The following is a 15,444-nucleotide window of genomic DNA, read 5'->3' on the forward strand; positions in this document are numbered from 1 at the left end:
GCTGCCTCTTGCACAACCCCTACTGGGGATGCGCCTGCAACCAAGGTACATGCCCTTGACCGGAATTGAACCTGGGACCTTTCAGTCCGCAGGCTGACGCTCTATCCACTGAGCTAAACCGGTTTCGGCAATTATCTCTCATCATTGATGTTTCTCTCTCCTTCTTCCTTTCTCTCTGAAATCAGTCAATACACACACACATACCCACACACACACCCACAAATGGAAAAATATCCTTGGGTGAGAACAAAATAATAAAAAATTAAAATGATGAGAATTATTGATTGGCTGCCTCCTGCACACTCCCTACTGGGGATTGAGCTCACAAGCCAGGCATGTGCCTTGACCAGGAAACAAATTGTGACCTCCTGGTTCATAGGTCGATGCTCAACCACTGAGCAACACTGGCTAGGACTAAAAATCTTTTATCATAAGTCACAGAAGGTAAACATGCCTGGAGACCCTCAGACTTGTGTCAACACTGATATATTCTTTTTCGCAGAAACAATTTTGGATGCACATTTAGGAGGCACATTTAGTTGGATGCAGTCTTCAACAAAACCAATTAGGCTAGTGATTCCGTAGCAAGCACAGCTTTCCTCTAACCGCTACATCCCACAGCCAGTTACCATCAACCACATAATTGTGGACATAAGGGCACATGGCTCTTTATAAGAACTTGGAAGATAATTCCCTTCAAAAGTACTGGCATACCTTGTGAACAAGGTACAAATTAATGCTGCTCCCAGAAGCACTTGAGGTTGCAACCCGTGACCCTCTTTAGGGTGATTTCTGAGGCTCCTAAAGTTCATAGCATTTAAGCTTCACATGACCAGAAAGCCCTGCAATCTTTCCTCAAAAGATGTGAACAGTAATGCAGATTTGGTAAAACCTGGTGAGCTAGTTTCTGTGCTCAGGCCATCCCCTGTAATACAGAGAAATTTTGAGGCCCCTCACATAAAAAGTTTTTTGAAGAACCCAAATTTGCTTATAAATTATGCCACACATTAACTAATATCCCCAGGATCGAAGAGTACTTAAAAAAAGGTAAGACACCCATTATTTTACAAACCCAAGGAACACGAACCTGGTACTTCTTGCAATGGTGACTTGGAAATTGGGAATATTTGTCACAGGTATCCAGGGAAGCCAGGCCCCTGAGGAAGTCCTTCTCGGGCTGCCAGATGACATTTTCCGGGTTATCACTGTGTCAGGTCCATTCCCCAACTGTTCAGAATGAACAGAATGCAGATCCCCTAAGAGCTCAGGCTATTCCTAATTTCCTCCAACAAACCAAGAAACAGAGTAAGCTGCCCTGAGCACATTAGTATGGTGACTGATGCAAACTGTGGGAATCTTCTAGAAGTTATAGGTGAAACATCTCTGACCAGAGGCCTCTGTAGTGACGAAAATCTGGCAAGAGATGTGTGTAGATCAGAAAGTGCAACGTAGACACACGTGCTTCCCACATAACTAACACTTACAGGGAACCTCCCTACTGTTGATGTCTTATGCCCGAGATTAAATTCAGGCAAACGGAACCTCAGAGTTTCCTACAGTGTTATTAATACTGAAAACAAAAAACGCAAGCAAACAAACAAAACCACCTTAGAAGGCCTATACATCTAAGGCCTTCCTTCACTGTGAACTCTCGAGTGCTGAGCGAGGTTAGATTTTCGGGTAAAAAATTTGCCACATTCAATGCACTCAAAAGGCCGTTCTCCCGTGTGAACTCTGTGATGATACTGGAGGGTGGAGCGGGAAGTAAAAGATTTCCCACACTCGCTGCACTCGTAAGGCCTTTCTCCTGTGTGAGCTCTCTGGTGAATAGTGAGGTGAATTCTTTGGGTAAAGGACCTCCCACATTGATTGCACTCGTGGGGCTTTTCTCCCGTGTGAAGTCTGCGGTGTCGAATGAGTATGGAGCTGTTTGTGAAAGACTTATCACATTCACTGCACTGGTAAGGCCTTTCTCCTGTGTGGACTCTCTGATGATATCCGAGGGCAGAGACAGAAGTAAAAGCCTTCTTACATTCACTACACTCATAAGGCCTTTCTCCAGTGTGAATTCTCCTGTGTTTAGAGAGGTACGAATTCTGGCTAAAGGTTCTCCCACAATCAGTACATTCGTAAGGTTTTTCTCCAGTGTGAACCCTCTGGTGTTGATTCAACTGGGAACTATCCCTAAAAGATTTCCCACATTCATTGCAGTCAAAAGGCCTTTCTCCTGTGTGAACTCTCCGATGACAACGGAGGGCAGAGTTAGAGATAAACGATTTCTCACATTCACTGCACTCATAAGGCTTTTCTCCAACATGAACTTTCTGATGATAACGAAGGGAGGAGCCAGAGGTAAAGCATTTTCCACATTCACGACACTCGTAAGGCCTTTCTCCTGTGTGAACTCTCTGGTGTATATTGAGATGATTTCTTTGGGTGAAAGATTTCCCACATTCACTGCATTCGTAAGGCCTTTCTCCGGTGTGAACTCTGCGGTGTCGAATGAGTATTGGTCCATTGGTAAACGTTTTCCCACAATCACTGCACTCATAGGGTTTTTCTCCAGAGTGAACTCTCTGATGATAACAGAGGGCAGAGCCAGAGGTGAAAGATTTCCCACATTCACTACATTCAAAAGGCTTTTCTCCAGTGTGAACTCTCTGGTGTTGGGACAGGTAAGATTTGTGGCTAAAAGATTTCCCACATTCACTGCACTCATAAGGCCTTTCCCCTGTGTGGATTCTTCGGTGTATAATGAGGTGGTTTACTTGAGTAAAACATTTCCCACAATGACTACACTCGAATGGTCGTTCTCCTGTATGAACTCTCTGATGATAACGGAGGCCAGAACTAGAGGTAAAAAACTTCCCACATTCATTGCATTTATAAGGCTTTTCTCCACTGTGAACTCTCTGATGATAGCGGAGGGCAGAACAAGACGTAAAAGCTTTCCCACATTCACTACACTCGAAAGGCCTTTCTCCTGTATGACATCTCCCATGTTCAATGAGGTCAGTTTTCCGTTTAAAGAATTTCCCGCATTCGGCGCACTCAAAACTCGTTTCCCCAGAACAAACTGTCTGTTGCTGTGGACTGAGAGCAGAGCTTTGCCTAAAAGATGGCGCACATTCACAACAGACGAAGCAACTTTCTCCAGTGTGGCTTCTCTGAGGGTAAATGAGGACAAATTTTTGGTTAAAAGACTTCCCACATTTGCCACACTTGAGCTGCCTCGCGGCTGCATGAATTCTTCGGTGCTGAGTGAAGGCTGAGCTTCCCCTAAAGGATTTCCCACAGTCATCACATACAAAAACACTGTCATCGTGGAGTTTCTGGTGAATAACAACTGAGGATTTGTACCTGAATCTTTTCCCGCACTCACGGCACGCAAAACCCTGCTTTTTACTGTTGGCTCCCGAGTCCTGCACGTGCGTGTGCTTAGAACTGAAGGCTTTCTCGCGCTCTTCCCTAGTGCTGTTCCTTTTTCTGTGCTGAGAAGTCCCCTTACGTTTGGAGCTTTTGTTCGGCTTCGCTGTGGTGTGAGTGGCCTGTTGTAGATGACCTGAGGCGGCCGGGCAGTTCTTCCCAACCCCCTCACGGGTGGAGGGCTTCTGTGACTTCCTGAAATCGCAGCTCTTTGCAAACGAGGGTCTATCCGCAGTGCTCACCAAGAGTGCCTCTCCCCGGAGCTGCTCCTGGTCATGCCGACAGTTTGCACTGAAAGAAAATTGTTTTCCACACGCCCCACAGCTCAGTCTGTGTAGTGTTTCCTGGTGCTCAGTCAAATGAAAGATATCAGCCAAGACTGGACCACACATCTCACAGGGGTGGATCTTCTGGGAAGACTGAGATTCTCTTGAAGTCCTGGCCTGGGATACTCCCACAGGAATGCTCTGTTCACATGGATCCTCCACATTCTTTGTTCCACAACAGCAGCCTAAGTGCAAAGAAATGATGGTAAGTTACACACTGACTTTATTGGCAAGGGGCAACCCAACCGCCAATGTGTGAATCTTCAACAAAAAAAGAACAGGGATAACTATGATTACGTCAGACAGCATGACTTTAAGTATGGTAAAAAACTGTCACAAGTGACAAAGAACTTCTTTATATAATGATCAAGCAGCTAAGTCAGCAAGAAAATATAACTGTTTTAAGTACAAATGTACCCAGTATCAGAACACCTAACTATATTTAGGAAGTAATGATCTGAAGAAAGGAATAGACAGCAAGGCAATAATAGTTGATGACTTCAATACTCCACTTTCAACAATGGATAGATCACCCAGACACATATATCAGTAAAAGAATATTGAACCTGAACTTTTCTTAAGAGCAAATGGCCCTGGACCTGGTCAGAGAGCTCATTTGGTTACAGCGTGGTCCTGATATGCCAAGGTTGCAGGTTCAATACCTGCTCAGGGTACATGCAAGAATCAACCAATGGCCGAAACCAGTTTGGTTCAGTGGATGGAGCGTCGGCCTGCGGACGGAAAGGTCCCAGGTTCAATTCTGGTCAAGGGCATGTACCTTGGTTGCAGGCACATCAGAGGCAGCTGATCGATGTTTCTCTCACATCGATGTTTCTAACTTTCTATCCCTCTCTCTTCCTCTCTGTAAAAATCAATATGTTAAGCCAAGACCGGTTTGGCTCAATGGATAGAGCGTTGGCTTGGAGACTGAAAGGTCCCGGGTTCGATTCCGGTCAAGGGCATGTACCTTGGTTGCGGGCATATCCCCAGTAGGGGGTGTGCAAGAGGCAGCTGATCTATGTCTATCTCTCATCGATGTTTCTAACTATCTCTCACTCTTCCTCTCTGTGCAAAATCAATAAAATATATTTAAAAAAAAAAAAAAAATCAATATGTTAAAAAAAAAAAAAAAAGAAAAGAATAAACCAATGAATTTATGCATAAGTGGGACAAAAAAAAATCAATATTTCTCCCTCTCTCCCTCTGCCCCTTCTAAAATCAATAAATAAAAAATTTTAAAATAACAGATATATCCAGAACATTCAGCAGTGTATACATTCTGCTCAAGTGCAAAATAAACATATAATGTAACAAATCACGTTAGGTTACAAAACAAGTCTTAACATGTTAAGTGCCCAGTCAGTCATCGGTGACTGACACTATACTTTCCGTCTGGAAGACAAAAAGCTTAAAGTGTTAACAAACTTAAGAAGGCTGAAATTATATCAAATATCTTTTCCAAACAAAATGGCATGAAACTGGAAATCAGGAGAGAAAGCAAGCTAGAAAATAACAATTATGTAAAATTTAAGCAACAAACTCCTGAAAAATCAATGGGTCAAAGATATAAAAAATACATAGACAAATGAACATGGAAACATAACACACCAAAATACAACAAAAGCAGCAGAGGGAAGGTTACAGTAATAAATGCCTACCTTAATAAAAGAATGATCTCAAACAAACTCCCTTTATATATATATATATATTTTTAATATATTTTATTGATTTTTCACAGAGAGGAAGGGAGAGGGATAGACAGCTAGAAACATCGATGAGAGAGATACATCGACCAACTGCCTCCTGCACACCCCCCACAGGGGATGTGCCCACAACCAAGGTACAAGCCCTTGACTGGAATCGAACCCGGGACCTTTCAGTCCACAGACCAACGCTCTATCCACTGAGCCAAACCAGTTTCGGCTCCCTTTATATTTTAAGGTATAAGAAAAAACAACAGGCAACCTAAGAAACAGGAAAAAACATTTGCAAAAGATGTATCTAATAAGGGGTTCAAGCTCTGACCGGTATGGCTGGGCTGGTTGGAGTGTCACCCCATGCACCAAAAGGTCAGGTTTAATCCCCAGGCAGGGCACACACCTGGGCTGCAGGCTCAATCCCCTGCCCCAGGTGGATGTGAGAGGCAACCCCATCCGTTTCTCTCTCTCTCCCTCTCTCTCTCTCTCTCTCTCTCTCTCTCTCTCTCTCTCTCTCCCTCCCTCCCTCCCTCCCTCCCTCCCTCCCTCCCTCCCTTCCCCTCTCTCTCTAAAGAAATGAATTAATGAATCTGTCCCTGTCCTCAGGTAAGGGGAAAAAAAAAAATCCAGAATGTATATATAAAAAACTCACACAATTCAACAAAAGAATAATTCAATTAAAAATGGCAAAGGATGTGTACAGACATTTATTCAAAGACATACAAATGGCGAAGAGATACTATAAAGATGCAAATTCAAATCACAATGAGATACTACCTCACAGCTGTTAGGATGGCTACTAACAAAACAAGTTAACCAGGATGTGAAGAAAAGGAAACCTTTGTACACTGTAGGACTGCACCTCAATTCAGCCACTAAAACCAACTATAGGAAAGTTCCTCAAAACATTCAAAATAGAACTACCATATGGTCCAACAATCCCACTTCTATTACCTTTATCCAAAAGAAACAAAAGTCAGTATCTCAAAGAGATATTTGCAGACCTATGTTTACTGCAGCATTATTCATAATAGCCATAGTAAGAAATTACCTAAAGAACCTGTCTACAATTGAATGGATAAAGAAAGTCTGATACACACACACACACACACACACACACACACACACACAAAATGGGGTATTATTCAGCCATAAAAAGAAAATCATGCATTTGTAACAACATCAATGAACCTGAAGGGCATAATGTAAAGTGAAATAAGCCAGACAGACAAAGACAGATATTGTATAATATCACTTATATGTGGAATCTTAAAAAAAGGGTTGAATAAAAAAACAAAACACAAAAAGAATGCCAGAGACTAGGGGTTAAGGGAAATGGGGAGATATTGGTGAGTTACAAAATTAAGTTCTGAGACTCTAATGTAAAACATGGTGATTATAGTTAATAATGCTGTATTGCATACTTGAAATTTGCTAAGAGTGCACATGAAAAAGGTAAGTACAATAGTCTGCTCCAATCAAGAGTGATGCGTTCCAAGAAGCCATGAGTACCAGCCCCCTATATAAGGTAATGGATTCATTAATTTGACTGCACTAATCATTTCACAATGTATATGTACAATTAATTATGTTATACATTTTAAATATATACAATCATATTTGTCAATTATACCTCAATAAAAGCCAGAAAAAATATCTAAATAGTACAAATAGTACAGGGCAGTCTTTTTAATTATTTATTTATTTATTTTTAAAATATATTTTTATTGATATTTTACAGAGAGAAGGAAGGGAGAGAGAAGGATAGAGAGCTAGAAACATCTATGAGAGCGAAACATCAACCAGCTGCCTCTTGCATACCCCCCACCGGGGATGTGCCCGCAACCAATGTACATGCCCTTGACCAGAGTCGAACCTGGGACCTTTCAGTCCACAGACCGACGCTCTACCACTGAGCCAAACCAGTTTCGGCCAGGGGAGTCTTTTTAAAAATATAATATTTTATTGATTTTTACAGAGAGGAAGGGAAAGGGAGAGAGTTAGAAACATTGATGAGAAAGAAACGTCAATCAGCTGCCTCCTACACACCGGCACTGGGGATGTGGCCACAACCAAGGTACGTGCCCTTGACCGGAATCGAACCTGAGACCCTTGAGTCCGCAGTCTGACGCTCTATCCACTGAGCCAAACAGGGCAGTCTTAAAAAATAACCCATACTAGCTGGTTTGGCTCAGTGGACAGAGCACTGGCCTGCAGAATGAAGGATCCCAGGTTCCATTCCGGACAAGGGCACATGCCCGGGGTATAGGTTCGATCCCCAACAGGGAGCATGCAGAAGGCAGTTATCACTGATGTTCCTATCTCTCTCTCCCTCTCCCTCCCTCCCTGAAATCAATAAAAAATACTAAAATAAATAAATAAAGTAAAATAAAAAATAATCAAAGGGACTGGTAAGTAATGACCATGATGATGCCTGTAATTGCCAGCATAGGCAAGCACAAGAAAAGGTCAAATTAAAAAAGGGGGAGAAAACGGAAGTGCCATCTGCCTGGATACGTGGCCCAGCGGGGCTAAGGGAAAACAAGCGGGTCATTAGGCTCCTGTGCGCGTTCAGCACGGCCTGTGTCCAGGCTGAGGGAGAGGGAGGGCCGTGCAGACACACAGGCCCTACCAACTGCCCAGAAAACCGGAGGACAAGCAGTGCCCACAGTCCACATGTGGGTACAGGGCATCCCCCCAGGGGGCGGGGGACGTGGGGAAATGCAAAGGCCAGTCCGGCTCACTGGGGAGAGCGAGGCCTTACCCTGAGAGGACACAAGGGCAAAGTTCTCCAGCATCACTTCGAGGTACAGGCTTCTCTGAGCCTCAGGAAGGAGGCGCCACTCCTCCTGGGAGAAGTGCAGAGCCACATCCTCAAAGGCCACGCGGTCCTGTCAGGATTGAACAAACAGAACATGAGCAGCGTCTCTCAGCACCACCTCCTCATCCTTCTTCCCAAAGCTCATCATCCACAAGGGCCGTGGCCGGCAAACTTATTAGTCATCATAGCCAAATATCAACAGTTCAACGATGAAATTTCTTCAGAGAGCCACACTTTTTAAACTTAAACTTCTTCTAACGCCACTTCTTCAAAATAGACTTGCCCAGGGCGTGGTATTTTGTGGAAGAGCCACACTCAAGGGGCCAAAGAGTCCCATGTGGCTCGAGAACCGCAGTTTGCCAACCACAGCCCTAAACAGTTCGTCTCAGTGGATAGAGCATAGGCCTGCGAACTGAAGGGTCCTGGGTTCAATTCTGGTCAAGGGCATGAAACAAGGGCAACTCATTGATGTTTCAAACTCTCTATCCCTCTCCCTTCCTCTATGTTAAAAAATCAATTAAAAAAATATTTTTTTAAAAAACTCACCACAGCCAAAACTGGTTTGGCTCAGTGGATAGAGCATTGGTCTGCTGACTGAAAGGTCCCGGGTTCTATTCCAGTCAAGGGCATGTACATTAGTTGTGGACACATCCCCAGTGGGGGTTGTGCAGGGGGTTGTGCAGGAGGCAGCTGGTCGATGTTTCTCTCATCATTGATGTTTCTAGCTCTATATCCCTCTCCCTTTCCCTCTGTAAAAAATCAATAAAATATATTAAAAACAAAACAAAACAAACAAAAAATACCTCACCACAAAGTCTGGTGAATCCATAAAGCAGTGGATAAACAGAAGCCCCGCCGTCTTGGGTCATTCCTCTCTTTTTTAAAAAAAAGTATTTTTATTGATTTCAGAGAGGGAGGGAGAAGGAGAGAGAGAAACATCAATGATGAAGATCAGCTGCCTCCTGGGCACCCCCTACTAGGGATCAAGCTCACAACCCTCATATGTGCGTTTGGCCAGAATTGAACCTGGGACCCTTCAGTCCGCAGGCTGCCGCTCCCTAACCGGCTGGGGCTAGCGTCATCTCTTAATTCCTCCTCCGTCTTCATGGCTATTCCATGGAAGCCTGGGCTCCCCCACCCCCTGCCAGGTCAACCCCCCTCCCACACTATTCCCGCCATCACTTCTCTCCTCAGCACGCACCTCCTCTTTCTCATCCCATAATCAGCACTGCCCCCACGACCTGCATTCCCCTCCTCACAGGTGACCCCCCGCTCCACCCTGCTCCACAACCAGAGCCAGCCTTTTGCATGCCTCCATCACGAAACCCTCCCCAGATCTCCAGGCCTCCACTCACTGTTCTCTGAAACTCCTCAGACCAACAATGACGAGTGTTATTGGATAAAGATGAGTGTCAAACTCAAAAAACAACTTGCAGCTCTGGCCGGGTTGGCTCAGTGGGTAGAGCGTCGGCCTGTGGACTGAAGGGTCCCAGGTTCCATTCCTGGTCAGGGCACATGCCCAGATTGCGGGCTTGGTCCCCAGTGGAGGGCGTGCAGGAGGCAGCCGGTCAGTGATTCTCTCTCATCATTGATGTTTCTATCTCTCTCTCCCGCTCCCTTTCTCTCTGAAAGCAATATAAAAAATAACTTGCAAAAAGATTAAACGTTGCTCAGCAAACAATTTCCGATCGTTTACAAGCAATGGGAAGGATTTTAAAGGAAGGAAAATAGCTGCCACATCAACTGAAGGAAGGACAAATGGAAAACCAAAAAGTCATCAGTAAAATGTTGCTTCAACGGCACGAAAGAAAGTCTTTTTTACATTGAATTGTGACTGGCGATAAAAAGTGCATTTAGCCGAAACCGGTTTGGCTCAGTGGATAGAGCATCAGCCTGCGGACTGAAAGGTCCCGGGTTCGATTCCAGTCAAGGGCATGTACCTGGGTTGCGGGCACATCCCCAGTAGGGGGTGTGCAAGAGGCAGCTGATCAATGATTCTCTCTCATCGATGTTTCTAACTCTCTAACCCTCTCCTTTCCTCTCTGTAAAAAATTAATAAAATATATTTTGGAAAAAAAGAAAAAGAAAAGCACATTTATTTTGAGAATCCCAAACACACAAAACCATGGGTTGATCCGGGTCAACCATCAATATCGATGGCCTCTGTTGTTTCAGCTGCTAACACCAAAAATGCTGAGGTTGTTCCCAACTCCTCCTTTTCCCCCTCACCTACAGCATCCAAAATTCTACACGGCCTGTCTTTAAAAATGGACCCAGAATCCAACTTCTTCCACCTCCACCGTCACCACTCCTGCCAAACAACTTCCGTCTGGGTGAGAGCAGCTGCCCGCCCTGGGCTCTGACTCCTCCCTCAGCCCTATAGTGTGTCCTCCGTGTGCAGCCAGAGAAAAGCTGCTACAACCCGGAGAGACCAAACCCTTCTTCTGGTCCAAACCTCCATCTGCCTCCACAATAGATGCCCAACTTCGTAGGCAGCTACATTACAGGTATGATTACTATATTTCTTTATTGATTTTAGAGAGGAAGGGAAAAGGAGAGATAGAAACATTAATGATGAGAATCATTGATCCACTGCTTCCTGCATGCCCCCTACTGGGGATTGAACCCACAACCCAGGCATGTACCCTTGACCGGAATCAAACCCGGGACCCTTCAGTCCTCAGGCCAACGCTCTATCCACTGAGCCAAACCAGCTAGGCCTCCCCCACCCCTACTCTTTATTCTTAAAAAGAATGGAGACCGGCCCTGGCAGGGTGGTTCAGTTGGTTGGAGAATTGTCCTGTATACCAACAGATTGCAGGTACGGACCTAGTTTGGGGGTTTGATCCCTGTCAGGACATGGAGAGGATTGATGTTTCTCACATCAATGTTTCTCTCTCTCAAGTCAATAAGCTTATCTCTGGATGAGGACTGAAAAACAATTTATTAAAATAAAAATAAAATAGAAATAGAAAAAGGAAAAAAATGGAGATCTGCACTGCCTATTCCTGGCTTCCTCCAAGCATCTGCACCTGCTGGTGTCTGGGTTAACCCCCCACACCTCTGCACACTGGTTGCCAGAAATGAGAGCCCATTGGTGCCAAGGGAGCAGGTGTCCAAGGAATCCCCGGCCGCCCTGGAGTCGGGTGCCCTCTGTGCTGCCCGAGCCAGCTGTGACCTTGGGCAAGAACCCAAGTAGCTGGGCGAGCACAGTGGCAATGGCGGGACCGGGGCATCCCCCTTGGGCTTGCTCACTCCCATCCTAGACTTGCTCTCTCTGAGCAGCCTTTTTTTTTCTTTCTTTTTTTCCTGTTTCTGAGCCACTTTTGTAAAACATTAAAAGGCCTGTCACAGCCCTAGCTGGTTTGGCTCAGTGGATAGTCTGGCCAGTGGACCAAAGAGTCCTGGATTTGATGTGTTTTTCTCACATTAATATTTGTCTGTCTTTCCCTCTCTCTAAACATCAATGGAAAAATATCCTCAGGTTGCCCTGACTGGTTTGGCTCAGTGGATAGAGCATCAGCCTGCAGACTCAAGGGTCCCAGGTTCCATTCCGGTCAAGGACATGTGCCTTGGTTGCGGACACATCCCCAGTGGGATGTGTGCAGGAGGCAGCTGATCGATGTTTCTAACTCTCTATCTCTCTCCCTTCCTCTCTGTAAAAAATTAATATATATTTTAAGGAAAATATCCTCAAGTGTAGGTTAAAAAAATCCTATATAATAAAAGCCTAATATGCTAAGTGCCTGGTCATCTGGTTGGGCGTTCAACCCATCAAAACATAATATGCTAATGATAGCCCTAACCGGTTTGGCTCAGTGGATAGAGCCTTGGCCACCAGACTCAAGGGTCCCAGGTTCCATTCTGGTCAAGGGAACATGCCCGCCCACAGGGGAATGTGCAGGAGGCAGCTGATCAATGTTTTCCTCTCATCCATGTTTCTGGCTCTCTGTCCCTCTCCCTTCCTCTCTGTGAAAAGTAAAAAAAATATATATATTTTTTAAATATGCTAATATCCCTAACCGGTTTGGCTCAGTGGATAGAGCGACCTCCTGTGGACTGAAAAGTCCCAGGTTTGATTCCAGTCAAGGGCATGTACCTTGGTTATGGGCACATGCCCAGTAGAGAGTGTGCAGGATGCAGCTGGTCAATGCTTCTCTCTCATTAATGTTTCTAGCTCTCTATCCCTCTCCTTATCTCTGTAAAAAAAAAAAATCAAGCTGGGACCGGTTTGGCTCAATGGATAGAGCGTCGGCTTGGGGACTGAAGGGTCCCAGGTTCGATTCAGGTCAAGAGCATGTGCCTTGGTTGCGGGCACATCCCCAGTAGGGGGTGTGCAAGAGGCAGCTAATCGATGACTCTCTAATCGATGTTTCTAGCTCTCTATCTCTCTCCCTTCCTCTCTGTATAAAATCAATAAAATATATTTTAAAAAAATCAATAAAATATATTTAAAAATAAAATAAAAATACGCTAAATAATAGGCTAAGGCTGCTCAACCGCTCGCGATGACCACCAGGGGGCAGAGCTCTGACGCTCCCACTGGAAGGGTAGCTTACTGCTGGGGCCCAGCGGATCGGGACTGAGTGAGACAGACTGGACCCCCTCTGGAGCCGGCCTGCAGCCCCTCCGCAGCTGGCCAACCCCCCGTGTCCCTCCCCGGCCCTGGTCCTGCACGGCTGGGCGGGGTGCCTCGGCCTGGCCCGCGCCCTCTTGCAATCCGGGGCCCTGGGCTCTGACCCGCACTGACCACCAGGGTGCAGATGCTCCACGCAGGGGCCGCCCCCTGGTGGTCAGTGCGGTCCCACGGGGGGCGATGCTGGGCCATTAGCAGGGGGAGCGCGGGGGCGGGCGCGGTTCCACCTCCCCCAAGGGCTCCCGGACTGAGGGAGACGCTCCCCCCCTCATCCCCCAAGTGACAGCTCGCTCCCCACCCCGGGCCTCTGGGTAAGAACACAGAAAGGCCGCTCCCGCTTCCCGTCACAAACTCCCAAGAGGCGCCAGGCCCTGCCCGTCCAGACGCCAGTCTGTCTCTTGCGCGCGGGAAAGTGGCGCCCAGATTCCCGGATGTTCCCGGCTCAGCCTGCCGCCCCTGCGCGGCTCCCCCGGCGACCCCTCAGCCCCTCAACACCTCCTGCCCTCCCCCCTTACACCGGGCCGGACGCGGGGCCTGGGCGGCAGGAGGGACGGGCGCCCGCCCCGGGGCGGCAGGGGTGGGTGGGGGGTGCGGCGGGGAGGCCCGGGGGACGCGCTCACCTCATCCGGGCGCCTCGGCGAAGCGGCCGCCGCCGCCGCCATCGGGCTCTGCGGGCGGGGGCGGCCCGGGTGGGCGGCCTCGGTCTCGATCCGGTCAGTCCCCGGAGGAGCCGCCGGCCTCGGCCCCGCGTCTCCGCGGCGGAAACCGGGACTCCGGCGCCTCCCCGGTGCCAGCGGGGCCTTCTGGGCCCACCGCTCCGCAAGCCTCCGACGCGATGTAAGGGTCCGGGAGGCGCAGAGTGACCGCCACGGAGGAGGCCGGAAGTCCCGCCTCGGCGGGCTCCGCAGACCGGAAGGATCTCGTCCTGAGCCGCCCCATTGGCTCGTCATCGCGGCCTCTCGCGCACAGACTCCTGGGTAATGTAGTTCCCAGAGCCCAGGGGCCCCAGAAGGAATGTGTTCCCGCTTGGATCAGGGAATGGGCAGGCCTGAGGAAGGGTGAGGGGCCCGGGGGTGGTGCACAGTGGATAGCTCCTCGGCCTGTGGACTCAGGGGTCCCAGGTTCCATTCAGGTCAAGGGCATGTACCTTGGTTGCAGGCACATCCCCAGCAGGTACGCAGGAGGCAGTGATAAATATTTCTCTGATCCCTCTCCCTCCCTGCCTGTAAATAAATCAATTAAAAAATATATTTTTTTTAAATGGTGAGGGGCTGAGCGGGTGGTGCTCAGTGGATAGAGTGTCTGCCTGTGCACTTAAGGGTTCTGGGTTTGATCCCAGTGGCCTGGTTGTGGCTTCATACCCAGGAGGGGGTGTGCAAGAGACAGCAAACCCTCGCTCCCTTCCTCACTGAAATCATTTTTTTTTTTAAGGTTTTTAAATAAGTGGTGAAGAGAAGAGGGCAGACTGGCAGGGGATGTGAATCAAGCGGGTATACTTTCTAACTTCTTTTTCTAGAAATATATTTTATTGATTTTTTTACAGAGAGGAAGGGAGAGGGATAGAGAGAAACATCCCTGAGAGAGAAAAACATCGATCAGCTGCCTCCTGCACACCCCCGACTGGGGATGTGCCTGCAACCAAGGTACATGCCCTTGACCGGAATCGAACTTAGGACCCTTCATTTGCAGGCTGATGTTCTATCCACTTAGCCAAACCAATCAGGATTATCATTTTCATTTTTATCGATGCAGAAAATGCACTCCCAAGAGGCCAATTGGCAGGTAAAGATTGGCAATGATTTAAAAGGACTGTGTTTGCCCTGGCTGGTCTGGCTCAGGCCTAAGGAAGTTCATAACAATGTACCTACCTATATAGTTTAAGTTTAAAAAATTTGGTTCCACCGAAACCGGTTTGGCTCAGTGGATAGAGCAACGGCCTGTGGACTGAAGGGTCCCAGGTTCGATTCCGGTCAAGGGCATGTACCTTGGTTGGGGGCACATCCCCAGTGGAGGGTTTGCAGGAGACAGCTGATCAATGATTCTTTCTCATCGATGTTTCTAACTCTCTGTCCCTCTCTCTTCCTCTCTGTAAAAAATCAATAAAATATACATATATTTTTAAATGTGGCTCTCTTGTCGACCTTCAGACTGAAGGATCCCAGGTTCGATTCCAGCCAAGGGTGCATGCTGGGGTTGTGGGCTCCATCCTTTCGGGGCATGGGGGAGGCAGCTGATTGGTGGTTCTCTCTCATCATGGATGTTTCTCTCTCTCTCCTCACTTCTCACTTCCTCTCTGAAATCAATAAAGAAATATATTTTTTAAAAATTTGGCTCTCGCCAGAACCAGTGTGGCTCAGTGGATAGAGCGTCAGCCTGAGGACTGAAAGGTCCCAAGTTCGATTCTGGTGAAGGGCATATACATTGGTTGCGGGCACATCCCTGGTAGGGTGTGTGCCGGAGGCAGCTGGTTGATATTTCTCTCTCATCGATGTTTTTAGCTCTCTATCCCTCTCCCCTTCCTCCCTGTAAAAAAATCAA

General features: G+C 47.2%; 1 protein-coding gene across 1 annotated transcript; it reads right to left on the minus strand.

The window, feature by feature from the left end:
* Positions 1 to 287: 287 nt before the first annotated feature.
* On the minus strand, positions 288 to 13,804 carry LOC118712383 (zinc finger protein 345-like). Its single transcript, XM_036426046.2, has 3 exons — positions 13,527 to 13,804; positions 8,214 to 8,340; positions 288 to 3,937 (listed from the first exon to the last, which is right to left on the minus strand). Exons 1-3 carry the CDS (start codon positions 13,566 to 13,568, stop codon positions 1,626 to 1,628), a joined length of 2,481 nt encoding a protein of 826 aa, XP_036281939.1. The 5' UTR covers positions 13,569 to 13,804; the 3' UTR covers positions 288 to 1,625.
* Between the last annotated feature and the right edge of the window lie 1,640 nt (positions 13,805 to 15,444).

Source organism: Pipistrellus kuhlii, unplaced genomic scaffold, assembly GCF_014108245.1.
Source record: "Pipistrellus kuhlii isolate mPipKuh1 unplaced genomic scaffold, mPipKuh1.p scaffold_m20_p_89, whole genome shotgun sequence".
Lineage (NCBI taxonomy): Eukaryota > Metazoa > Chordata > Mammalia > Chiroptera > Vespertilionidae > Pipistrellus > Pipistrellus kuhlii.

Coding starts and splice junctions, on each gene's coding strand:
- LOC118712383 (XM_036426046.2), bottom strand. CDS start 13,568: ATGGCGGCGGCGGCGGCCGCTTCGCCGAGGCGCCCGGATGAG. Junction 8,341..13,526: donor CGCCGAGGCGCCCGGATGAG/GTGAGCGCGTCC, acceptor CAATCCTGACAG/GACCGCGTGGCCTTTGAGGA. Junction 3,938..8,213: donor TGCCCTTGTGTCCTCTCAGG/GTAAGGCCTCGC, acceptor CTTTGCACTTAG/GCTGCTGTTGTGGAACAAAG.